Genomic DNA, 27,990 nt, shown 5'->3' on the forward strand with positions numbered 1-27,990 from the left:
ACAAACACGCATTTGTAAAACTAAAACATAATTTACTTATAAAAGTACAGTAAAAAACAAATACATTTTAAAAACATTTACAGTAATAACAAACTAAAACACACAGAATCCAAAATGTAGCTACAGTATGACACGAATCCTGATAAAATCCTTGTAGTATTCTTACGATCTAAAACCTGCTTATTCACAGTTGGTATGAAAAGTGCTTCCTCACGAGGTCTGAAACCTACTTAAAGACTACGTTGCTACTCTGCTGACAGTTTCCTCCAGACTGCTCCGTTAGCGCCTCAAAAACACCAGACACAGGTACTCAGATCTTTTCCTATCTTCTGTCATGAAGTTCCATCTGCTCCCTCGTTTTAGACAGATACCACCATCATTCATAGCCTAACACAGCAAAAAGCCTCACAGCCTCTGTTGTCTGAATTGCAACATCTTATATGTAGAATGTGTTCTCTGAAAATGGCTTGGTTTCTGAAAATGGCTTGTTCTTTCTGTTTGATCATTTTCATCTTCGTTGCTCCACCAACGAATAGTCAAGTCTTTAAAATCCAGTAAACCTTAACTTCTTTCAATGGATATTACATTTGACTGCCTGTTTTTCCCTGTTGTTATTAATATAATTATTATTCCAGTTATATACTCTCCTGTAAAAATAAACACAAGAAAATTGTGCTCAGAGAAATTAGAAGATTTGTCTTCTGGAAGTTCAACTGCTTTAACACCCAGAGTCCTAGAGAGGGAAGAATAGTAGAGTAAAGGTCAGTAACAGTCCGGATGTTTTACTTGTATGACGAGCAACAGTTCAACAAAGACGGACCTGGCTTGTGAGTCTTCTGGCGGGGGTTCGTTTCTGCTCGTGGACTGACTGAAGTCGTGTGATCAAGAACTTTTTATCCTCTCCCTCCTAACCAGAGAGGTGACCATTGTCATCAAAAAGGAAGAAAGGTAAGCAGGAGAAACTATTCACTTCATAGAAGAACAACTGAGTTTTTTTATAGTTATGTGTTCATAAATAGTTATAGTTATGGGGATTAATGCAAACTATTTATGCACAGTAGACAAGTTGATGTCTCACATTCTCAATCTGCTCTTGCAATAAAGTGATGATCTTCCTTTGGCCGTCCACCACCTGACTGTGGAAGTAGATGACTATCCTATAATGGAAAAAAAAAAAAAAGTCATTAACACAATAATTGCTGGTTGACAAGACAACACTGTCAAGAAAAGCAGTGTTATTATAGTTGACTGTTTGTTTGTTTTAGGAAAGATAAAGCCCATTAAGATGCTCTTATCTGTTGTAAACATGGACCACCGTGCTGCAGCGGCATTCTTTAGAGGGAGAGAGCGTGTGTGCGTGTAAACTCACAGAAAGATACCTGCTCCCACAAACAGAAAAAATGGATGTTCCACCAGATAGCTGTGCGCCTTGGCCAGCAGGGACATGTTAGGATTATCTTCTTCCAGTTCTTCTATCCATCGTTTTCCTGCCTGAAACATTGTTTTGAGCCCTCGGAATGGGCCACATGACGTTGATGGGGTGATACTGAAGATGAAAGACAAATTTGGGTGTACGTGAGAAAAAAGGCTCTGAAACTTGAAACTTACAGTCAATGAACTCATTTCTGATGTTTTGTGTATGCTTGATTCTCTCATACTTCTCCAAACCAGTTAGAAGAACCAGGTAACTACAGCAAATCTGTTACCAAATTATTTCACCTGGTGAAAGTATCTGAACTACAGACTAAATAAATGAACCTACAGCGCCCTCTATGTTCTGAGTGGAGAACATACATCCAAGAATACTCATCACTGTGGATTATTGCAGTGGTCCTCAACCTTTTTTCAGTGATGTACCCCCTGTGAAATACTTTTTCAGCCAAGTACCCCCTAACCAGCGCAAAGCACTTTTGGTTGTAAAAAAAAGACCTAAAACAGAGCACTGTGCCATCAGTAACTGATTTATTAAACATAAAAATATTGCTGCTGCGCTTCAACCACGACTCCATCGTTGGTCCAAGTGATTGACAGGTGAAGCCAGGTGATTGACAGGTTAGGTGGAACCATCCTGGTGTGGGGGATACTCTGGGGTTTTAGGATAATAAATGGAATAGACTACTCCTGAAGATAAAATTCATTTTATGAATTTAGACTTATATTTTCCTCAATTATTTATGAAATAATTATTTTTAAAGGATTTTTGCATGGATGCTACTTTTTAAATGTATGTATATTTTAATATCTCACGTACCCCCTGTAGTGCCTTCACGTACCCCCAGGGGTACGCCTACCCCCATTTGAGAACCCCTGGATTATTGGATACATGTCAGCAAGAAGCCAAACAGAATTTTGGGAGGGAAAACAATAACATTTTCTCTCTGTTTCGTTGCCTTCATTTTAGATAAACAATTTGGGATGCTAATGCACAAAGTATCTAGAATGACATAATTTGTACTTGCTGCTCATCTTGTAGAAATAAATCCGGCCTACAGTCACATTATGGAGACCTGTCTTCCACTTGAGCACTTGAACAATAGGGTCGTTTTAACTTAATCACAACATTTCTGGCCCTTATTTATATTTTTAACTTTCAGACTAACTATAGCATTAGTTGAGAGGGTTGCTCAATATCATCAGCACCGGATTTTCTGGTCTAGTTGTCACTAAGGAAGCTTCTCAGATTATACTAGACGATTTAACTACCAAAACTATGACATGTTCAAATTAATCATGGCTAAATCAAGTGAAAACGAGTGCAAGTACCTCCACATGGTGTACGTAACACACACGGATGCACCGATGAAGGAGGGGAAGCAGAGAAGAGTGATGAAGATGGTGGTCATCTGGCTGACTCTGTACGGCCTCCTGGGTGCTTGGCAGTTCATCATCACACTGCTCTGTGAGGAAGAAGGACATTCAGAATGGTCTCAGAGGCCAATATTTCCAGAAAACTGTGAGAATAGCACCTTAAGATGAGGTTTGAAGCTACCGAGTGGTGTGCACATTATAACTTTTCAATCAAAACCAAACTTTTAGCTCTAGTCAACTATAACAAATAAATCTGATTACCATCTTAATGTAGAAGAACAGCAAATGTTTGATGATCTGCAATGCAGGAAGGAGAGGAGTGAAGAGGACACCCAACCTAAAACCAAACAACAAGTCAGTGTTATGACCAAAAACAAACAACATGACTTCCTTTAACATGACTCAGTCTATATTTTACAGCAGCGCAGAGGAACGTTTGCAGTTTGAAGTGCTTTGGGCCCCTAAGTCACTTCTACAATGCCATTTAACTTCCCTTTGGCCTCTTCCTCAATCACTCTCTCATTTTGTCTTCCACTGTTACTTTTTTGAGCATTGGAGTTGCCTCCCCTGTGATGTCAGCTGTTGCTGCGTGAGCTAGTTTCAGCCTTGTTGACGTGACATTGTACCATAGCTGATACAGCTGTCTGACCTGGAGGTGGAACTTGCTTTGTTTTGCTCATAGCAGGCACAGATGATTGCTGCAGCTTTACAATGCTCATAAAAGTAACCAAATCTTCTTACAAATGAAAATGACACTTTGACATGAACCAAACTCCTTTGTTCTGCTTTTACAATGTCGTCAGTACCAGGCTAATGTTTGTCCATAAATGAGGTCCAGGACGTTCTTGGCAATATCAAACACCGGTTTCCTCCTCCTCTTTAGCACTTTTTCAGAAAAAAGCCTGCAGACAGCAAAAGGGAGAACACAGACTACTTAAAACACAGTAATTCTAAGTCATGGAAAGAAATTTGAACCAACAAGTGACTAGGGGTGGGCAAAAATATCGATATGGCAATATATCGCGATACTTTTCCAGCCGATTCAATATCGATATTCAAAATTTGAATATCGATTTTTTTATTTTTTTATTTTATCCCCGATTTTTTTCCCATTATATCACCCAGTGCTCCTACCTAAGTGACAGTCCTGGGCATTGCCACTCTCTACCAACCCTGGGAGGGCCCTGTTTTATTTCATGTTTTATTTCATTTTATAATTTATTTTTTATATAACACAATTGCCTGTCCTTAAAAAATGAAAAATAATGGACAGAGGTTTATTTATTTATGGATTTATATCTATACTGACTGATCACTCTTTACCCATCTTTCTTGTGTTTATTATCATTTGCCACATAATTAAAGCAACCTCATACTAAATTTAATGTTAATTTCATATGATGTAAATAATATGAAAAACATATACAAATATGTTGTAACTTTAGCTTGAATAGTTATAATAAAACATTGTTTGTCCCATGAATTGTCACTATAATCTGATGAACGTGCAACTCGGATTTTAAGATCCATCACTATCATCTGATGTACATATATACAACTTGGATTTTAAGATGTGTAATGCATTTTTAAATTTTTTGGTGAACTATGTAGAATATAATAATCGGGATATTGCATAATCGGGATATCGCAATGTGTATCGTATCGTCGCTCAAATATCGTGATGCATATCGTATCGTGAGGTCCTTCCCAATACCCACCCCTACAAGTGACATTACTTTCTAAACCCTCTGGAAGCTGAAATTAGGTAGAAAAACAGCAGAATGGGAAACGTTACTGGTGCATGACCCACCTCCAAAGCAACTCTCCAAACAAGGTATCCAGTAAAGTGAAGATGAAGTCCATGACTACAAAGCGATACAGCTCCTGACCAACAAAAGTCTCCCAGCACTGAGATAATGTAGTCAGAAACAGAGCACAGAGTTGTCAATAAACTAATGACAGGAACATTAATCCTCTTGGATGTCAGAAATAGACTGCCTGCTATAGAATCATGAAAATATAACCTTATCAGTGATGTTAGGTTGAGCAGCTACCCGACCGAGCCAGTGGTAGCAGAGGACTCCGAGCACACTCACTTTCAGCATCAAGTTTCTAATAAAAACACAAAGATGGCAACAAACATGTCACCTATTGATTCTGCACAGTCTTAAAATGACATCACCTCTGTATCTGACAAGAATCCTTTGACTGTACCGGCCGAGGGCGACGTATGTGCGCACAGAAAGAGACTCGTACTCCTCCATCCAAGCTGCAAGGTTGAACAGGCCTGGCAGCAGCAGGTTGATGAGGGACACGACTACGGGCAGAGCCAATAGGCTGGCTTCACTCATCTGCTGGGAGGCATGAGGAGAACTCTGCTGGTCCTGTCCAAGGAAGAGCAGAAATCAAACATACATTGGTTGGTAAAAGCTACATTTGTGAGTGACTATGCTGCATCTGTCCTGCTGTCTGTCATACATGATTGTTAAAGAAAGGGAAATTTAAATTAATCTTTCTTTTCTTTTGAATCTTTATTTCGGCTTGTACAGAACAAGATGAAAAGGAAGAAAAAAAAAAAAAAATTTTTCTTTTGCCGAAAAGGTGTAGGCTGAAGCCGTAGCTTATAGTGCCTACCCTTTTTTCTTTTGATCAGCAAAAATATGAGACATTAGCTTTTACTCAGTGGAAACAAACAATACATAAAGAAGAAAAAAATAAGTAAGACAAAATATAAAATTGACGTTTCACATCCTAGAATGTTTTTGATAGTTTACTTTATAATTATAGTGTTTTATATTTATTTACAGTATTTTCTTTAAACAATTTCTTAAACTTGACGATAGAGCGACACATTTTTAGGTTGTTATTACAACTATTCCAAATTTCTCTAGCCTTAACTGATGTACATCTCTTTTTAATATTAGTTCTTGCTGTCGTCATCTCCAACATGAGTTTCCCCCTCAGGTCATGGCGGGTTTCTTTTATCTGGAACAGGTCCTGAATGCAGTTTGGAAGCAGTTTCTGCTGGGCTTTAAGGGCAAATAAAACAGTTTTCTGCTCTGCTATATCATGGAATTTTAAGGTATTATATTTAATAAAAAGATTATTTGTTGGTTCAAATCTGGGACAATGCACTATTTCTTAAAAGTTTTTATTTGCCCCTTGTTGCCAGGTGGTTGCTCATGAGATTCTGAATTTTTTGTATAACACTGCTCAGTTTTGCTCTTAGTGCTGACAACAAATGTCATGATTCAGTGCCATTATACCAACAACACTTCATTGAATAACCCTGCAACGAGAGAGTAGGCTTTACCACTATGAAGGGATGCCTGCAAAGCTGAGTTTGAGATGTTTGTCTCTGAATTAGTAGATCAGAGAAAAGGTAGTAGACACATCCTATCTAAATGAGTAGCTGCTTTAAGCAACATCAGGCCCAAAGACAGCAATGAAGTAAGAACAAAGCACCCAACCTCACTTTGTTCATCTTATCAGAGAAGTAGTAAATGCCGACCACACAAGCAACGGTGCTTGCAATGCAGATTGTCCATGCCAGGCCGTGGACCATGAGTCTCCCCACAGTCTGGCAAACAGTTTTTTTGACGTACTTATGATTCACGTCAGCCAACAGCTCCTAAAGACGTTGGGGAGAAGAAACATGACAAGAGGAAGAAAAACACTGTCATGGGTAAGTGGAGAACAGGGATTTTATGAAATATGAGACAAAAAAACAACAAAACTACATTGGCTGACCACATTCCTGTCTGCCAGCTATAGTATATAAGAAAAAGAAAAACAAGCAAAAGGTGTGCTTTGTACACTAAAGTGTGTTTTGTGTGTACCTTAAGCTGAGTAGAGATATTTTCAGACATGAGTTTGACTGAGCTTTTCTTGATGACCTTGAAGTCCCAGGAGCAGAACGCCTTCATCGCCAAAATGCTATGAGATTTGCCAATTTTGAAGCTTTGGCCAAATGACTTTGACATGCTGTTGGGGTATCATAGACAAGCCTTCATTGTATCATTTATTTTTAGGTATATTCAATTCAATATTAATTAATTAAGTCATTCCTGAAGGGAAATTAATTATCTACATCTACCAAACATACCTGTACACAAGGATGATACAAGTAATGAAGAAAGCCATTCCTGTGGTGAAGAAGTATGCCAGCGGCATGTTGTAGGAGTGGTATTTTGACGTGCAGTGCGCGTCAGAATTATTCAAATTGCAACTCCTCTGCAGTGTATAGTTACAATAGTATCCATGGTACATCAGTGTGTCAGTGAAATAGCCCTGAAACAGAAACAAGTGGTGCACACAGCTTTTAGTCCTACTTTTTGCAGCACAATTACTACAAGTTAAACACAGTTAAGAACAAATACAAGCAGATAAGTAAAACCAACACGCCATATTGTAGGTTTTGATACAAACAAGATAACTCTCAAAAAAGCCTTTTGTTGTATTTTACTTTTCTTTTTATGACCATCTTAGTTTCCCCTACTTGGTTTTATTGAACTTGAGCTCAAAATCCCCCCCAAAAGGTTCCACTTCAAAGCTTAAACAATCTGTTATTGAAAAACTCATCATAAAGGGGTAAAGAGTCTCAACCCATCAAGGATGGGGGGAGTGTTTTCTCAAATCTAAAGCTTTATTGCCTGAGAGGGGTGTAGTAATATTATGCCAATCCAGCACAAAGCTTACCGCGCCGGTGAGAAGCTCCAGACCAGAGAAGGACGTTCTATTTTCAGACACTGGAGGGTGCACTGCCTGAGGCAGCACCAAAAATGCACCCATGATCAGAAACAAGAAGATATTGAAGAAGAGAAGGGTCTTGAGGAACAAAAAGTACGACAGGACTCCAGTACCGAAACGTCCGCTAACTCTCTTGAGTGGCACTTGCCATAGTTGAAGGGAGTGCAGGAAGGACAACCAGCCGTACCAACCCTGTCTTAGGCCCTGAGAGGAAACAGTGGGTGAACGAGAACAAGAGAAAAAAACAGTAAGGCAAAGCATGTGCATGCACATAAACATGTGTGTGGTTTCACGTGCAAAAACTCATAAACGCTTGGGCAGCAGAGCAACTGCTCTGTCTGGTTGAAACACCTACAGAAAATACCCACTGGTTCTTGGATAAGTAGAAAAGTGAACGATGAATCACTGAGAAAACTGATAAGACTTTACATTCATGGCACATAACCAGGCTTACAGAACACCTTCAGTGTATATCAATGCCCCAAAACTGGGAAACTAAGACAATAAGTTAAGAAAGCAGAGTGGAAAGTATTTTATCTGATCAACCATTGTCACTGATTCTGCCATGACACACTGTGGTTACATTGAGCATACTATTATGCTTCTGTCAGTATTAAGATAAACTCTTAAACATTTTGTTTTGTCCGTGTTCCATCTCAACTTAAAAACGATCTCAGTGCATGCTGGAAGTGCCTACAGTGAACTGCAATACCTCACCAGTACCTTTGAAGAATGTTTTCTACAATGTAAACAACAAGAACGACCACACCCCTCTACACTTCCTGCTAGCGTGTTGTTGTGTTCCACTGACATCTGTGGATGGACAACTTTTCACTACGAATGCTTCTAGTAAGTACTGGTGACGAGCAGCTTGGCATACATTTTCACTGCAATGTAGATGTTACTCAGCTATTTCCATCCATGAGAACAGTCAGTCCGTTGGGCTAGAGCCAGCTCTCTAAGACCAAAAAGGCCAGGATGACTTCTAATTTCCTGTTGCAAAACTCAAGTAGAAGTTGTTCTCACGGTTCCTTATTGTTCCAAATGATCCCAACAGAGAACTGTACTCTCAGACTGCAGGCTTACTTGTGGTTCCTAAAGTTTTCTAAAGCAGAATGAGAGGCAGAGCCCTCAGTTTTCAGGATCCTCTCTTGTAGAACCAGGTCCCACTTAGTGTTCAGGAGCAAACACCCTCGCTAACTTCATGGATACAGCTTCGGCTATGACTGGTTTGGAGGACCCACAACTGTCCTGAACCACCTGCTATACGCCTAGATTCAAGCACTGGACATTTTTTCACGCTGCTGTCTTTACTTACTATGTATGTATATAGCAGTATGGTTGTTATTAATGGCGGCTTTTGTTTTTTGTCGTTTTTCTTTTTTACTTCATTGCAAATACCGCTGAACTAATCTCTCAGTGTTTGTGTCCTTCCTGTCTTTTCATGTTGTTTTAATGAATTGGTATTTGAATTAGATTAAAAACGGATACACAGAACATGATTGGATTATATTTGGACTTTAATTGAACTGCCTTAAGCTTTCTGTGTCTGCTTCAGTGGTGTCAGTTGTTGTAGAGGAGGAAACAGAAATACAAACTAAACTGTATCTAGCCACCCTGTGAATGGTAAGGGAACTTATCATTTTATCTAAAAAATAAAGCAACATCAAAGTTTAAGACAAGGATGGTACAAGCAGTTCAAGTGACTTACTATGATGATGTAATATTTGAGTCGACTGCAACAAGGCAGCTTGATGCTGGAAGGGGTACGTTTTTCTTTTCGTAAAGCTAACCTCCTGTGGACAAAGAAAAAAAAAAACAATCAGACTGATGAAGTAAAAGGAAAATATATTTAAATACATGTAATGAAAAAGAGAATTGCATTTACCTGAGTTCACTCTTTTCAGCCACACACAGAGGCATCGCTCTGAGCATCCTCACTCTGTCACCCACCGACAGGTTCTGCAGATTATTCACCAAGTGCTCCCTCCTACTCTCTGTACAACCGCAAATCAGAAGTTGGGACAGAATGGAAATTGTAATCAGAAGATAAAAGAAAAAGGGAATTTGATATTTACATTTGCCTTGATTGTATTTCACTGATAATAGTGATCAAAGAATTATTCCCCTAACCAGCCTCTATGGCATTCTCCATAAAACTCTGTGTTTTAGTATTTTGGGTTGCAGTACACATGGGTTTAATGTGACGTCACACAGCAATCACGGTGCCATCATTAGGACCGACGTCCAAACATGCCATCGATCTGCTGCGCCATGGGCCGTGATGACAGTAAATCTCCAGGTAACGCCATAACCTTTTACGATATCCCCCAAAACCCTGAACGTCATCAGAAATGGATCGCCGCCATCAGGAGGGATCACTGGACTCCAACAAAATACTATGTTGGGACGACATAGTATTTTGTTGTAAGTAAATTGAATTTGGGCATCAATGTTACCAGTTTATTTTAAGTAAATAACGCTAAACACCAAGTTACCTAGTGCCAATTGTCACGTTTCTATTACACCTAGGTTTGTACAAAGTCTCCGGCAGCCCTGGATGCAAAGTAGCCTGTCAATCGAAATCTAGTTTCCAACCGTTTTTGGCCGCATGAGGTTTTTTTTTTTTCCATAGATTTTCGTTAAACGGTTGATTTTTGATGATTTTTTTTAACCATTATACGAGGATTTGCTGTTTGTAATCAGTACAGAGAAACAGAGGCGAACATAGTATTTTCGGGGGCCTGACTGTGTCAATGGCTGTGACTCAGCCATACATTGTTTAATCTGGCCAAAATATGTGCGTATGTTTGCAGTCCTACTCAACGCTGTAGGTGTAGTATTGTAGCAGTGTAATATTCAGGAAAACTTGTAGCGTCACCCGTTAGCACGGGATGTTTTGTATTATGTTTTGCATTGTCGTAGAGACCTCAGATTTTCTGTGGACCCCTCCTAACTTTTTAACTTCTTTAGGGGGAATTTGACTGAAGAATCTTTTTATTTTAATTTTTACAACGTTTCTCCTGCTTTTTTAAGCCTTTTCTTGGCTTTAGATCTCTGCTACTGTGTTAAGTACTTTGTAACACAGTATTTAAAAGTGCTAGATGAATATAGTTTATCATCATTATTCTGCTACAGACCAGTTAAGCTTTTGCTGTCATATGTTACATGTGTAAAGCTGTTCTAATACCGGTAAATATATCACAATGTTGAAAACATGTAGATGTGTCCACCGTGTCATAGTCCACCCCATCATGGAAACATTGATGACGGGGTGGACTATGACAAGGTGGACATTTATTGCTACTTTTAGCTTTTAAAAGGAGCATGAGACAGGATTTATGAAAAAAATTCGTATACGATTTAAGTTTTCTAGTAATAATGTCAGATGAAGCGTTCCAAACCAAAATGAATGAGCCCTCTAGTGTATCTCTCCGTTGCCTTGAACAGGCTGTGTGCTGCAAAACGTGCTGCAATTGTGACCGGAATTTCCCGCGCTGGGCTGAGGATGTGACGTCACATGACGCTGCATGCACGTTCTCCCCGTTCTCCCCTGCCGGCTTCACTGTTGGCTGCAGTACCCTCGGCGGCCGTCGTGGCAAAGGTGGCGCTAATGAGTCTCATTTCTTAAAGGAGCCTCATGCTCCTTTAATGAGCAGAAGGTGGGTCTTCAGCTAGCAAAGTGCTTCAGTGTTGGAGGAGACTGTATACTGTTTATCAAATATATTTTGAATTTCTGATTATTTAAAAACAATATTTAATAAATGACAGTGTGAACAGGTTAAGCTTGAACACACCCAACTACAAACACAATATGACGGAAATTGGGAAATATAAGGCAGGAATTTGATATGTTTGCGGCAGTTGACAAACTCCCAGTTAAGAAAGGCAGAATGGTGTTGATGATGTTACTATTACATCAGTTGATCTTTGAAATGATCAATTACGTTTGGTCATTTATACTAGAACCTCTGAACTCCTAATTTCCTATGTTTATGATGAATGGGTGACTTTAATGAGAGCACCAAATGTACTTTCTAGTGATATTGACCAAGAATGTGGTGGCACCAGGGGGCGGTGGCCATAACGGCCGGACCAACGCTGCTTGCAGCTTTCATTCAATGTTAATATCGCTTGTTTGACAGACTGCTACTTCCCCTTCGTGTGATCAAAAACAGCTTCTTTGTCTCAAGATGATACATTTTGGGATCAATAACCCATCCTGAATTAAAATAACGGTAGGCTTGGTGCTTCGTGTATGGAGAGGGAATGTGGACTAAGTAAATGTTAATATCTGCAAATGTCGAATTTGGCAGTGTTTTACAAAAACATTTGGGGAGTCAACACCTTGCTTGACAGCAAATATGGATAACATTTTAATTTATGAATTGTCTTGGAATACCAGTGATTTCCGTCAGCAGTAAGGCGTGCTATTTTAGGGAGTAACATCATGCACTCTGACAGAGAGCGGACCACGTGACAGTCCTCATCATGACACCAACAACAACAAAGTCACGTGACTGAAACCCATGAATACCTGATAGTGGTGTTTACATAACAAATGAGTGTTGAAACAGTCTAATCAGTGCAGATTATTCTGCTTACTCTCTGTGCCTTCTGCATCTGTAGCGTCTCCCTCCATGCCGTAGCCTCGTATGCTTGGTCTGGCTGAACGAGAGAAGTCTCGGATGGCTGGCCGGCTCTGCCTACGTCTCCGAAGCTGCATGGTCTTGTTGTAGTACTGAGAGATGATGGCTCCTCTGTTGCGGCCTGTCAGAGAAGGAACACCAGACTGTTCAGGAATGCTACCAACTATTTAATTAACAGGTATTGCATCAGTAATAAAGGCATTTTCTGGCATTTGAAGAAAAAAAAAATGAAAGAAAAATAAATAGAAAAGTCTAAAAATTACCATTTTTACAAAGAAAATTGTTCCTTTTACATACAATGTGTTGAATAATGAAAGATGTTCTTGTCCCCCATGTTTCTGATTCTAGGAAATTTAACAAGTCATCTTTACCAACATACTGAACCAAGCGATTTTCCCATGTGACTCACTCCTATTGCAACATACCTGTCAGTTTGTTTTTCCCTTTTTTTGAACTCTCTGAACATGTGCACTTTGTCACCAATAATGCCAGGTCAAGTGTCAGGTTATCTCTAGAAAACATTACCTATGCTAATACATTTGCTTCCTGGTTATGTGTGCTAGAAAAAAAAATACAGATTGTCTTATCCTTAGTGTCTTATCCTTAGGGTGCGTCCCAATACTCCCCCTCGCCCTCCTTTTCTTCCCTAACCCTAACTTTTGCGCGTTCCCGTGAAGGTAGTGGTGTCCCAATTCCTCTTTTCACCTAGGGGGAGGGGGCATAACGAGGGCTAGGGGCTGAGAATAGCCCCTTCAAATCGAGGGATTTCAGATGCTGACTTGGCGAGCGAGGGGGTATGAAAAAAAGAGGCTCTGCGTCGATTTGACTCGCCGACCGAAGGCAAACAGGCAGACTGGTCTCAGAGAAATAGAGAGAAATAATCCTGTGACTCGTCAGATTTGTTTTGGATGTTTCTGATATAATAGTCTTCAGAAACCACAAAGTAATCCAGCTGTTATCTGGGTAATTTACACACTTTCAGATAAAGTTGCGGAAGATCACGCCAGAATAAAGGGATTTATGGTTCCGCGTTACACCAACGCAGATCCTACGGCGGAGGTTACGCAACCTACGCCGTAGGCTCTGCGTCGATTTAACGCGGACCCAAGCTCCGGACCCGGCAGACAGAAATCTCTAAATTTCGGAGCAAATTTCTTAACAGGCGTAGCTACAACTGTTAGATTTAATCTATTAAACCAACATATTCCTAAATGATTTATTTCAGCCGGCGTGATTCTCAACAGAGCTGCGTCCCGGGAGAGAGTTTCTCTCCCGGGGCTGACGGAGCAGCCTGACCCAGCGATCACGTCTCTTCTCGGGCTGTGAGCTGAGGCTGCTCCCCGGGGCCGGCGGCTCTTCTCATCTCCGAAAACATCGGGTCAAATTTCTTAACAGGCGTTATTTGGATAAACTGAGCCCCGGTTGGGGATCTTAAGGTTACCATTATACCTGAAAAAATATTAAAACTTAATAAAGTGCCATATTAACAGCGCTACAGCTGAAATTAAAACAGCTTTTGGCTCTCAGCTTCCTGATCAGGGAAGGGATGAAAACGAGGGGTAGGGGGAGAATTGGGACAGGCACCTGGGCCAAGTGCCCTAGATCTCAAGTGCCCTAAAATCTCCCCCTTCTTTTTTAGGGCTTAGGGAAGAAAAGAAGTGCGAGTGGAGAAAAGAAGGGCGAGTGAAGGAGAATTGGGATTGGGCCCAATCCCAGCCCCGGGAGAGACACTCTCTCCCGGGACGCAGCTCTGTTGAGAATCACGCCGGCTGAAATAAATCATTTAGGAATATGTTGGTTTAATAGATGAAATCTAACAGTTGTAGCTACGCCTGTTAAGAAATTTGCTCCGAAATTTAGAGATTTCTGTCTGCCGGGTCCGGAGCTTGGGTCCGCGTTAAATCGACGCAGAGCCTACGGCGTAGGTTGCGTAACCTCCGCCGTAGGTTCTGCGTTGGTGTAACGCGGAACCATAAATCCCTTTATTCTGGCGTGATCTTCCGCAACTTTATCTGAAAGTGTGTAAATTACCCAGATAACAGCTGGATTACTTTGTGGTTTCTGAAGACTATTATATCAGAAACATCCAAAACAAATCTGACGAGTCACAGGATTATTTCTCTCTATTTCTCTGAGACCAGTCTGCCTGTTTGCCTTCGGTCGGCGAGTCAAATCGACGCAGAGCCTCTTTTTTTCATACCCCCTCGCTCGCCAAGTCAGCATCTGAAATCCCTCGATTTGAAGGGGCTATTCTCAGCCCCTAGCCCTCGTTATGCCCCCTCCCCCTAGGTGAAAAGAGGAATTGGGACACCACTACCTTCACGGGAACGCGCAAAAGTTAGGGTTAGGGAAGAAAAGGAGGGCGAGGGGGAGTATTGGGACGCACCCTTAGTCTCCATACATGTCCTAACTCCAAGTTTGGGGTATTCACTGGATTTCAACAGCCCAAGTGTGGTCAAAGTTTTTAAGCGGCGGTCAAGGTTTCCCATGGAAAGACTGCCACATTATTATTGTTATTATAGTCAGAGGTTTGGCAAGAGCATTGTTTTTTTCCCATCATTGAGCAACGTTCATCCACGTAGTCTGCAATGTCAGAGCTCTTTGTTCTCATTTTTTCAAGGGGACTAAATGTGAAATGATCCTGAAACATACAGTTAAATCCAGAAGTATTTGGAAAATAACAATTTCTACGATCTTTTCCTTCATACACCACAATGGATCTGAAATACAAACCTCACAATGTGATCGAAGTGTTGACTTTCAGATTTAATTTAACAAGTTTCTGAAAAATATGGAATTTACGGGTTAGGAAATACGATCATTTTAAGCAAAGTCCTTCCATATTCAGGACCTCAAGAGTATTTAGATCAGGGGTGTCAAACTCCAGTCCTCGAGGGCCGGTGTCCTGCATGTTTTAGATGTCTCCTTGCATCAACACACCTGATTCAAATTAATGGTCGTCACCAGCTTGTCATCAATGTCTGGACAGCTCTGTTGGTGACACAGCTGCTTTTATCACGGTGTGCTGAAGCAGGGAAACATCTGAAACATGCAGGAATGCGGCCCTCGAGGACTGGATCCCAACACCCCTGATTTAGATAACTTACTGAAAATAACACACATTGGCCAGGAGAAAACCATTTCCTCATTAGTTCAAAGACAAATTAAGCAAATAAAAAGGTCTGTAGTTGATATCAGGTATTGAGGTGGCAGCTGTTTGACTGGAGCCATTAGGGTGAAGTGCAGGGAGAGTTCAATGTACAGTAAGTGAAAAACACCATCATTATGGTGACAAAAATATATACATTTCTTAGGCTTTTGTAGAGGGATACCAAAAAACCAATCAACAGTTGGCAAAATAAAGAAATAAACAACCACAACCACAACAACAGAAATACAGCACTGGTGAGCTCAACAACACCAAAAGGTCTGCAGGACATCAGAAGACAAACTGGATAATTTTCTTCCTTTCCTGGGAGAAAAACCCCCACTGCAGGATCAACAGAGGTCAACAATACACTGGAGAAGGTATACAGATAAATTGGTCTCAGATATGCCCCAGACTGTGGGCGATTCAACAGAGTAATATGCAGATAATTAGGTTAAGAGCTCAATGTCCCTTCCCCAGACTTGGGTCACTGTCCGCCCGCACCGGACCGGGCTTATCAGCAAGTGCCTGGTGATTGGTAGTGCACTCAGATCAAATACGCTGCATGGGTTCACCAACTCCAACTCCATCATCCATCCATCCATCCATCTCCACTTATCTGGGGTCGGGTCGCAGGGGCAGTAGCCTAAGCAAGAAGCCCAGACTTCCCTCTCCCCAGCCACCATCTAGCTCATCTGGGGGGATCCGTAGGAGTTCCCGGGCCAGCCGAGCGACATAGTCCCTCCAGTGTGTTCTGGGTCTTCCCCGGTGTTTCCTCCCAGTAGGACATTCCCAGAAGACCTCACCAGGGAGGCGTCCAGGAGACATCCTCACCAGATACCAGAGCCACTTCATCTGGCTCCTCTCGATGCGGAGGAGCAGTGACTCTACTCTGAGCTCCACATGACAAAGCTTTTCACCCTATCTCTAAGGGAGAGCCCGGACACCCTGCGGAGGAAGCTCATTTAGACGATCCGGGATCTCGTTCTTTCAGTCACCACTCACAGGCCAACTCTCAACTGCCAACACTTGCTCTTCGGACCGTAAATGTCACCTCTTTGGTGGTGGAAGAATCCTGAGCTTGTGTGTGAGGTTTAGACGTACAGACCAGATACAGTCAGCCATACTCATATGGCACAGTGATACTTGCCCGGAGGGTAGGGGTGTGCAAACAAGGGTACCTCACGATTCGATTCGATTATTGGAGCTTAGATTCTTCGATTATAACGATTGTCAATTCGATTATTGGTGCCACGATTCATCGATTATTGTGATTTTTAAGGCTTTTTTCCATACAAGATTGATTTTGTCTTCATCTGTGGCTACATTTGTAAATAAATAGCCAATCAATTAACTCAGTTCCTCTAACAACACTCATTAAGTAAATAACAAGGTTTTTTGAACATTTGACATGTATTCTTCAAAGACACAAAATAATTTATTTTATGACTATGTAAACATTTGCTCTTTGACTTACTTAACTTTGACCAGGGAAAGCTGCACTTGCATGAGAGCGCCCTCTATTGGCGGAAAACACTGAAAACAGTCAAGCCCTGGATTTAATGAGTTCATTAATTCAAGTAAACAAGATATGTACCGTATTTTCTGGACTATAAGCCACTACTTTTTTCATAGGTTTTGAACCATGCGGCTTATACAAAGGTGCGGCTATTCTGTGGATTTTTCTTCCACCGCTAGGGGGAGTGCTAACCGAAATTATTAAAAAAACTAAGACAAAATAAATGCAAAGAAGAATACGCTACTTCTTTAGCAGATAGAAGTAGGTAGAAGCAGATTTCAAACAGATAAATAGATAAATAAATAGCGGTTATTTTCTCTTGGTTCTGTCCCGTTTTAATCAGTAAAGTTGCTGCCGTGTTAAAAGACACTGTTAGGAAAGATCTATTTAGGTACAAACATGTACATCATTTACAGTTCAAAATGGTTCTGTACATGTAGTAAATATCTAATCTAACAACATAAATATCTGCGGCTTGCATATCTTTTTTTTTAAATAAAATGGATGCGGCTTATATACAGGTGCGGCTTGTATATCTTTTTTTTATTGTTTTTTAAAAAATAGAGCGGATGCGGCTTATATACAGGTGCGGCTTATAGTCCAGAAAATACGGTACTTCCATCAAATTTATTTAGTGTAAACATATCTGCCATATTTCAAGTGAACAATAAGAAATGTGCATTCTTGAAAATGAAATGATTCAGCAGCTTATTCAGTCTGGAATCTGGATAGGATAAAAATTATTATTATTTTTTTAATTAATCGATTCCAAATCGTCACGTGACGCATCCCGATGCATTGACGAATTGCACCCGCCTCTACCGGAGGGGTGAGACTGGGAGGAACAGCACCTCTAATTTGAATCGGTTCCGTTTTTGGACTTCTGTACCAGTCACCAGTATGAACACTATGTTTGATCATAAATGTGTCCACAAATGTACATAGCAACATGACTCTCTATATCGTAGTTGGATGACTAACTTTATGGCGATGTCATCGAATCTGCTGCCATATGCTTTGGACACCAAAGCTCCGTTTCCACTGAGCGGTTCAGTATGGTTTTTTTGTGTGTTTCCATTATAAACACACAGTTTCCAGTAGGGCTGGGCGATTATACGATCTCGATTTGTGATCGCGATCAAATTAAGTTCGATCACGGTGATCAGCTGTGGGTCTACTTTCTCGATCACGTGCAAAACATGCTGCAGCAAAGTGCACGACAACCAATCACAACCCGCTTTCCTGGCACCGCGCTGTCTGCATTAATTGATCATGCATGACATGCCGCAGCAAGTTGCATGACCATAGGCAGTAAACTAGTCACATCTGCCTCCCCTGCACTGGTGGGAGCAAGCGTGACCAGAGAGAATAAAACTACAAGACAACAACCGCAGGCTAGCGTTAGCTTAGCTTCGAGCCGACGGGGACTCACGGTTAGCGGTTATTTATTTATTTATTTCGCCGGACAACTTCTTCCGAGCGTACAGAAGGAGGGTGTGATGGATTCACAAAATGCGCTTCGTGATGGATGTATTGTGTATTCGAACCGCACTCATTAAAGTTGTGATTCGCTCTGCTTGTACCACAAATTACTCATCACCGCCGACTTCAGAAACTCCGCGGCCCCGACATGCGTGCGTGTGTGCGTGCTCAGCGGAGTGAATGTGTCGGAGCGCGGAGGCAACAAGCAGAGCTCCGCATGATGACGCCGTAGGCTCTGCGTTGGTGTAACGCGGGACCATAAATCAGCCTTAAGTCCCTTTAGGCTAATACTGTGAGAAATAACCTCTCATAATAGCGGTACTACAGTTAATAAATGTAATAAAACTGCCGTTTCTGCTGGCTACTGAGTCCTGTAAGTGGCGAGTGAGTTTTAACTCCTTAATTACTAACCAGCGTCAGAGTCACGCACAGTAAACAAACAGTGATGTTAGAGAGCCACCTGTTGGTCAATTTAAGCAACCGCATCGCCAGCTGCTTGACAGTGGCTCAACTCATATTAGTTTACTGTTTTTGTTTTTAATAATGTAATTGCAATTTTATCTATGCAATTGTGAAAAAAATGGCAAAATAAATGAAAAACTGTGAACAACCGCATTCCGTAGGCTATTCAGTACTCGGTATTCAGCCAAGTCTTTACATTTTATTCCGCTCGGCCTCAAATTTTCATTTTGGTGCATCCCTAGTTTTTTCGGTGGGTACCACTGGTAGCATTCTGGATTCTTGTTAAAACATGCTATTTGCTTTATTTGTTAATAAAAAAAAACTAATCTCTGGTTTCTTTCTATTTTATTCCAGAAGGGAGGGGGGGATCTTCTGATTTAAAAAAATCGTGATTAAAAATCGAGATCATTCAATATGGGAAAAAAAATCGTGATCACTTTTTTTGCCATATCGCCCAGCCCTAGTTTCCAGCCTTTGACACCATCAACCACACCATCCTTCTTTCGCGCCTGGAATCCTCCCTCAACATCACCGGGACCGCCCTCTCCTCGTTAAGGTCATACCTCACAAACAGACAACAATTTATTAGTATCAACAACTGCACCTCCGTCACAAGGCGTCCCCCAGGGTTCGGTGCTTGGTCCTCTACTCTTCATCCTCTACATGCTCCCTCTCGGCAACATCATCCGCCGCCATGGTCTCCACTTCCACTGCTATGCCGACGACGTCCAGCTCTACATTCCCACCAAATCCATCACCACCGCAACTCACTCCACCCTGATCAACTGCCTTATTGAAATAAAAATCATGGATGCATTCAAACTTCCTCAAACTCAACTGTGACAAATCAGACATAATCATCATCGGCCCCAAATCCCTCAACAACACCGCCCACACCTTTAGTCTCACCATTGACAACTCCCTCCAGTCACATCCACAACCTCGGAGTCATCTTTGACCAGAGACGTTCTATAAACCGAGACAGCCCACTACGGTTGTGTTTCTTGTATCTGTGTCACGTGACTGCCACGCCCCTTTAGGAGACCGGAAGTAGGTCCTGAGTCTATTGAGTCCTATGGGAAAAGTGAACGTGAGCACAGATTATTACCAATTCCTTCACCCCATAGTAACCTAAGTAAATATGGGACCCATTTTTCAAAAGCCACAAACCTTCTGAACATTCTGACACCAAAATGGCAATTTTCAGACCGACAGATTAGGAGAAAATTAACTTTGTTTGAGACCTGTCTCTGTCTGAGCAACACACTCTCGCGAGATTTGGCTCTCATCGATTTCCCAACGGATAAAATGAAGTTTAAAACTAATATAAAACTTGCTTCTTTGGTTAATAATACTGTTATTTTTATTATTTAAGCCTTTTTTGGAAGAAAGTTGTACTGTATCTATTGTTGTATGTTCCAAAACGATGTGGGGAGAGGGGCGGCCACGCCCACTTAGGAGACCGGAAGTGTATACCATTTCAAACCATTGCCAGTAACGGTAATGCGCTATCTTGTGTATAGAGGATCTTTGTCTTTGACAACAACCTCTCCTTCGAACACCACATCAGGAAAACTGCTTTCCACCACCTGAAAACATTGCACGCCTCCACCAATCACTCTCCTTCCCCGCCGCTGAAACTCTCATCCGCCCTTCATCACATCCAGACTCGACTACTGCAACAGCATTCTCTACGGCTCATCTCCAAGGTCCTCAATAAACTTCAACATATACAAAACTCTGCGCTCGCCTGCTCACTCACACCCTCCATGACCAGATAACCCCAGTCCTCCAGAGATGGTGGAAACAGCGTGGGAGGGAACACATCCAGCTGAATGAGTCCTATTGAGCTCGGTTAGCTTATGGGGCGGCCAGTGCTTACCAATAGTGCGACTAGGCATGGAGGAAAGAATCCTCATGGTAGCTGAGGACCAGTAGTCTTTGATGAGAGGGTCAGTTTGCCTTTCATTGTCCTCCAGTTCCACAGCATTTTGTCCTCTCGTCCGTCCCCGTCGGTCCCCCCTGTGTCCAGGGCTCGACAAGTAAGGCACATTATCTGTTGAAAAAGACAAATACACAAAACCTATACTTCTGTATGACTGAAAAAAATTCCATTAAAAGTTTATTTACAAAATGTCATCATCCCTCAGTTTTGTTCAAAATCAAGTACCTTGACCCTCCTCTTCCAACTCTCTCTGCAGCTCCTGCAGCTCATGCAGCTCATAGGCATCAGATACGTCTTCATTCTGGCTCTGTTCTGCGATCAGCTGGTTGAACGAGTCATGAACACCTGCTTCATCTGCTGGGCTCCTGACAAGAGAACACAACACAACAAAAAGGGTTTAAAGGCCAGAAAGAGGGCAGTACACGGTTGATCTAAAGCAGTAATGAGCAACTCCAGGTCGAGGCACATTTAAAAACAAGGTTGACCGTGGCCTCGAGGGCCACTGTCCTGCAAGTTTTAGATGTTGTCCTGTTTTATGACACCCTGATACAAGTGGCTCCATCATTAACAGAGTTGTTCAGACCTTGAAGACAAAGTTAGCAACGATCATTAATTTGAATCAGGTGTGTTAAACTAAGGAAAACATCTAAAGCACGCGGGACAGCATCCCTCAAGGACAAGTTGCCCATCCCTGATCTTAAAGCGCGTGTCAGTAAGTTCATTTAGATCTAGCCTTCAGTACACTCCCAGCGTCCTTTGAGGGGGAGTGGGCACTGCTTTAACTGCTGATGATACGTTATTTTTTTGATTTGATTTGTTTATTTGCACAACATAAAAAAACGGTACAAAAGTTTAAATGAACATAAAAAGCATGAAAATATGTGCAGGTTGATACCTGCTGATGATACGTTACGACATACTGAATCAGAAAAATTTACTTCTGAAGAGAAGAAACTGCTACCCGGAGGTAAAGCTAAGCTTTACATACAGTATGCGTGATCATTTTTCTACATTAGAAGTACAAAGACAAAGTCATGAAAACTCACAGCTTCTGTCTTATAGCAGAAGGAAGAAAAAAAAAAAAAGGAGACAGCAGGTCTAGTTCCCTGTGACTTCTACACAGCAAGGACCAACAAAAACACAAGTCTTTTCAAGAGAACAATGAAGGGGAAGGTCACATAAGATCATATAGTGGAAACAACAACATACCGTACATAAACGAAACCAAACAAAATACAAAGGGAAGGCAGTAAAACTTACTCCAGTCCAGCTTCAATCAAGGGGTGATTAAGATCAAAGTTTACATTTCGAGCCATTCCTCCTCTCCTCTGACCTTGTTGATCTGTCCTGCTATTGATCTCCCTGTTGACCAATCACAGAGGGTCACACCCTCACCTGTTCAGACATGCACACCACTCCCACCATGGTGTTTACTCCTCCACCTGAGCAAAGAATGGAAAAGGGAGGTAGTGGTAAGGCAATGGGCGTGTCAGAGGTAAAAGGAAGGAAAAAAACAGACACATGCTTGCATTTCTAACACTCTTGTCAAGCTGCTGCTTGTCCCACACATTTTAATGTAGTACACAAGCATGAAAGACTCATATGACTCATGCTAGTTTTTTTCAGCTTTGGTATCCATTTACACTTTGCATTATTTTGAAATGTTATTCTTGATAAATATACTTTATGTTAATATTTAATCAGCTAGGGGGTAGTAACTTTACAACATTTAAACAACATTAAATGCTGTGAGATGACAATGACTCATGAAGCTGACTTGTCACAAGGAAGTATGTCACTTTATGAGTGCACTATTGTGATGAAGGCTGAGTCAGATGGCACTGGGTCACCATGGAAATGAATATTCATTGGACATACAAAATGAGGCATTGTCAGATTACATCATCTGACTGATCATATGCAAATCTTTGGAAGAGGAATCTTATGAAAGTCTTTGAGTTTTGAAGGAGTTTCATGTACAACAACTTCATCTACAGTCCCTCAAAAATTCCAGGAGGACAATAGATGACCTGAAGCAAAGCATTAGTAAAATCCAGATATTTTTTAATGGATAATAAAATCTTTTTACCAGATCTTTACTATCCAATATTATATGAAAACATATTTACACACCTTTCATATACAGGACTGTCTCAGAAAATTAGAATATTGTGATAAGGTTCTTTATTTTCTGTAATGCAATTAAAAAAAAAAAAAAATGTCATACATTCTGGATTCATTACAAATCAACTGAAATGTTGCAAGCCTTTTATTATTTTAATATTGCTCATTGTGGCTTACAGCTTAAGATTAAGATTCCAAGAATATTCTATTATTTTTAGATAGGATATTTGAGTTTTCTTAAGCTGTAAGCCATGATTAGCAATATTAAAATAATAAAAGGCTTGCAATATTTCAGTTTATTTGAAATAAATCCAGAATGTATGACTTTTTTTTTTTTTTTTTTTTTTTTTTTTTTTTTTAAATTGCATTACAGAAAATCACAATATTCTAATTTTCTGAGACAGTCCTGTAGATGTAGGAGAAAATATACATCACTCAACCAAAAAACGATGACAACCATCTTAATATTGAGTAGGTTTAGGTAACTGGCACTGAAACATTTACATGAATACCATGATGCTGGTTTTTACAGCAGAACAGCGTATTGTAAAGAGATGAGACATGTTACTTACTTAACTGACCTGTATTTTAAGATAAGATAAGATAAGATAAGATAAACCTTTAATAGTCCCACAGAGGGGAAATTTGCAGTTTACAGCAGCAAAGGGGATAGTGCAAAAAACAAGAGGCATCAATAGAAAAGTAATAACACAGTAATAATAATAATAATAATAACACACTATAAACACTATAAACAGTAAACTGGTATACAATAATAATAATAATAATAAGAAGAAAGATAAATAATAAGAACTGTCTAATAGAAATGATGTGTCTTTACAAGATTTCTGTGTAAAGATACGTTGTTATTATTCAAGCCTTTAAGCCAATGTTTTTGACTAAAACTACACAAACAGTGATTGTACCAACTTTTAACAAGTTGTCTTGTTATATAGCACTGTAAAGGAGTCTGATTATCTATAGCACTCCCTCGAAAGTATATGGGGCAGCTTATCTCATTTTGAACAAAAAAAGTTCCCTTTGAGATTGATTCAGGGTAACTGCCATAATTCACTTCCTGTTTACATACACTGAGAACAGAAATAGTATCTCCCAACAGTGGTAATACAATTCTGAAGACAGTACTGCTTCAAATGCAGTACATAACTCAGAACTAGTCCCTTCAATGAAAGCACCCATTCAGAAAGAGGAAAAAGTGATGATGCTCCTCCAGCCCCTAACTCCTCAGTGCTGGATGTAAAAACTGTTAAATCAGCAACGAGATTATAGTGACAGACAAAAATATGGTGAGTGCCATTAAGTCATGTTTGTGCCAAGCTAGTAAAGAAGAAACTAATGAAAAGGAATAAAACGTACAATACAATGGACACTACAAATCAAGCAGCAAAGATTTGCTGAGACCAACTTTTTCCAACTACGTTTGATAGAATAAAATAAGTACCAGTGGAAGAATATTTAATGTCTTAATTTGAGCCTTTGGTGTTTATGAACACCACTGCATGAAGGGGAATTTACAAAAATGGTTTAAAAAAATAAAACATGGTTTACATCTTCACTGATAAACATTGTTGGGTGTTTTAAAAATTAGAGTTTATAATTTATGCTAACGAACTGGGGTGTAGTGACAGTTATAAACACGTCACAGCACTTTTCTGGAATCACTAAGAGTGTTTAAATATGATGATTATTGTTTAAAGACCTTCCATAAACACATACTTGCAATGTTAGTTTTGAGGAAAAACAAGATCAACGGTACAAGAGTGAAATTCTGTGTAAACTACAGGAAAGGCATTTAGCACCAGCTCAGCACCAGGACCTGGTCCTAATGGGGTCTAAAAGGGTTCAAAGATTTTTCTCTCAGTTCAATGTTAGAAATTCTGGGTTACTAGACTTTACTGAATGCATCAGCAGTGCAACAGAGGAAGCAAGCAACCATTATATAAAATCTTGACAAAACAAGAAGTGATGCTCCAGGCTCAACACCTGCCAACTGGTGGTTACTTTGGTGAAGCATTTTTAACAACTTGGGTCTGTTTTGAGAGTGATCTGTGGGCTCAGTTTGCTGTGAGCTCTCAGGTTCAGTGTGGTATGCTCTAAATAGCTGTGATGCAGAAGTAGAAATCAACTGTGTCCAAATTCTTGTTTGGTTGAAACTGTAAAGCAGCAGAGTCACAGCAAGAAGGAAACAGAGGTGAAGTGTCACCAAGTGGTTCTTTCCTCTTCCTAAAACTGGGTACAATTGTCAGAGGCAAATAGACAGTGTTGAACAGGGAGCTACAGTCCCCTAATCTTGTTGTATTTTGACCAAAATAAAAACTGAAAGATCCCAAACACTGTATGAAGACCTCTGAATTTGTTTAACAAAAAAAAAAAAAAAATCTGTTCTTTCAAAGCAAAGCTCATCATTGAACAGCTCTGAACTGCTCATGCAGACACGAGTTTGTGTTTTTTTAGGATATAAACACAAGTCCCACGCAGACTTAATCCTTTCAGAAAAACCTGGGTGCAACTCTGAACATTAGCCAACATGCTGACTACATGGCTGAAAAATTTCCCTCTACCATCATCAACTTTAACCCTTTTTTTCTGGCTTGTCCTTTCCAGGCCCTGTCGTAACAATCTAGCACACACACGCTTTCTGTTTGTCTCTCGCTCACTCACACACACACACACACTCATTATGTGGGCTGTCCAGGATCAGATTACACCTTTCTCATGTGTTCATTTTCTTTTCCCTGTACTAATTTGATCTGTTTTTGTGCAACTTTCCAGTTTGCAGCTCTCACAGAGCAGTGAAGCACACACACACACAATGGATTCTGCATCATTACACAGTTGTCGTCATCCCTTATATCACTGAGATAATGGCCTAACTATATCCCCTATTTGAATGTGTGTGATAACAAATGTTGAAGCGGCGCTCTGAGACTGCACAGATGAGAAAGGATATTGTGGAACAGCTGGACAGGGGGTCAGAGTTGACTTGCTGTACACTCTCAAACAAAACATGCCGGCCAGCAGGGAGGTAAACAAAATGCAGAACATTTTGATGCAAGCTTAAGCTAACTTTGTTAAGGGAAATGGTTATTTAAAAAAATAAATAAAAAACACACATAAACAAACTAAGAAAAAGCAGCAGAAAAAGAGTAAAAATGACTAGAGCTTACATACAAGGTGACAAATATGTATATTTTCTGACAGAGACAGAAGGCAGCTTTCAGAGAAGATAAAGGGTAAACCATAATAGTAGCTAATAAAGAGGAGTCTACAGTAATTTGCACACACTGACAGTTTTCCAGGACTGCAGGATAATCAGTTCCCATAGAAAAGCCAGCAGAGGCAGCTGGGGAGCACAAAGCTGTGGTCAACATGGCAACGGCAACACTTATTTTAGTAGCCTGGTATTTAGAGTCCAGCATCAGTTTGCCATGGTAGTTGGAGGGTTACAGACAGAGAATGAATAGGGATCATGGAGGCCTGCAATTGTGCAAATTAGATCAAAAGTAGATCAAGTTCAGAAAATGTTGAACACATGTTGGAAAAGAGAAACTCAAGACACGAAGCCGAGGTAAAGAGAATGACAGGGAAATTAAGGTGGACCAAAGCCTAGAATAAAGAGGCTTTCTATGCAGCTGACCAGGGGCGAAATTCCGGGGGGGGACAGGGGGGACAAGTCCCCCCCATTAGTAAAGCTGTCCCCCCCTAGAATAATTTGAGACAGAATTAATAATTTTGGAACAATGCAGTAGTATTTAGTAGTGATGCACCAAAATGAAAATTTGTGGCCGAAACCGAAATCGAAAATAATAATAAACAGTAAAATCTCATTACACTTAAAACAACAGTCATCACCAGAAAAATAACTTGTTATTTGACAATTTTCATTAAGTAAATTTTCACTTGAAATAAGTAGAAAAATCTGCCAGTGCGAAGATTTATCTTATAAGCAAAACAATCTTGTTCCACTGGCAGATTTTTCTACTTTTTTTAAGTGAAAATCTACTTGAAACAGGTGAAAATTGTTATTTTTTCCAGTGATGAGTCTTGTTTTAAGTGTAATTAGATTTTTTTAACTAAAAATGAGACATTTTAACTAGAAATAAGACAAATATTCTTGTTAAGATTTTGGGTTTTTGCAGTGTATTATGTCAGATGTGCTGTATTATTGCCACCTTCCACCTAATACCATTGTTTTGTATTACTCTAAGAAAGGTCTTATGCCTGTTTGCGAGATAGAGTTGAAAATGTCAAAATGCTGTATTAAAGGAAGGCTAAAACTTTTATTCCTTGTCCCCCCCTGGATTTATTCTCTAAAATGTTACTGTTTATTGTCCCCCCCAACTATGAAACAGGATTTTCGCCCCTGCAGCTGACACACACACACACACACACACACACACACACACACACACACACACACACAGTTATTGCACTCAGATGGCTCTAACATTGCAATCCCCACCGCCCACATGCAGAACATTAGACACAACACCCCAACTTTTTTGTTATGTACTCGACAATCTGAAAACAGTGGTGAAAGTCAGTATTTTAGGAAACTCGGCTCTCATTTCAACAAACCAACCTGCAGCTGAACAATCCCCGAGCACCGTCGCCCACAAATCTGTGAATTCCTCTGCAAACGCCCAGTTAGATCAGCACGCAGAGCAATGACCGACCAGCACATGATATGATATGATACCACCTGTGGCCTTTGGCCAATGACTTCACACCGACTCGCGTTTGTGTTGTTGACGAATTTAAGGCTGATTTATGGTTCCGCGTTACCAACGCAGAGCCTACGTTGCGCGTCGCCGCGTACCCTCGGCGTAGGCTACGCCGTCGATTTAACGCAGAACCATAATTTCACGCTTTAAACTACATTAAACCTGAAATCAGCTGCAGGACAAACCATTACGTCCCCTGAAACAGAGCGACGCCAGAGCCCAGCACTAATGTGGGGATTCATGAATTAAAGGTTGGATAAATAAAACTTTTAAGAGCGGTTCACCTACCCGTGGATAAGTTGCCAAACTCGCCAGACTGTGTGAAGCCAGTCAGTCAGAAACACAGTCGCTGCTCAGCC

At 40.6% G+C, this 27,990-nt stretch overlaps 1 protein-coding gene across 2 annotated transcripts; it reads right to left on the reverse strand.

Annotated features, from left to right (window-relative positions):
* Nucleotides 1-11: 11 nt before the first annotated feature.
* Nucleotides 12-27,990, reverse strand: tmc6b (transmembrane channel-like 6b). 2 transcript variants are annotated; one of them, XM_061722500.1, is made up of 21 exons: nt 27,920-27,990; nt 22,023-22,204; nt 20,988-21,127; nt 20,700-20,873; nt 12,163-12,327; nt 9,446-9,554; nt 9,269-9,353; nt 7,507-7,761; nt 6,914-7,098; nt 6,648-6,792; nt 6,284-6,439; nt 5,023-5,192; nt 4,833-4,920; nt 4,619-4,716; nt 3,615-3,710; nt 3,070-3,145; nt 2,764-2,897; nt 1,370-1,546; nt 1,079-1,157; nt 821-907; nt 12-733 (listed from the first exon to the last, which is right to left on the reverse strand). In XM_061722500.1, exons 2-21 carry the CDS (start codon nt 22,076-22,078, stop codon nt 719-721), a joined length of 2,490 nt encoding a protein of 829 aa, XP_061578484.1. In that variant the 5' UTR covers nt 22,079-22,204; nt 27,920-27,990; the 3' UTR covers nt 12-718. The 2 variants fall into 2 exon arrangements, with proteins under 2 accessions (XP_061578484.1, XP_061578492.1); XM_061722508.1 differs by lacking the exon at nt 27,920-27,990 and adding an exon at nt 27,490-27,600.

Source organism: Cololabis saira, chromosome 1 (genome assembly GCF_033807715.1).
Source record: "Cololabis saira isolate AMF1-May2022 chromosome 1, fColSai1.1, whole genome shotgun sequence".
NCBI classification, from domain to species: Eukaryota; Metazoa; Chordata; class Actinopteri; order Beloniformes; family Belonidae; genus Cololabis; species Cololabis saira.

Coding starts and splice junctions, on each gene's coding strand:
- tmc6b (XM_061722500.1), bottom strand. CDS start 22,078: ATGGCTCGAAATGTAAACTTTGATCTTAATCACCCCTTGATTGAAGCT. Junction 9,354..9,445: donor GCTGAAAAGAGTGAACTCAG/GTAAATGCAATT, acceptor CTTTGTCCACAG/GAGGTTAGCTTTACGAAAAG. Junction 908..1,078: donor TGCAAGAGCAGATTGAGAAT/GTGAGACATCAA, acceptor CTCTCTGGTTAG/GAGGGAGAGGATAAAAAGTT.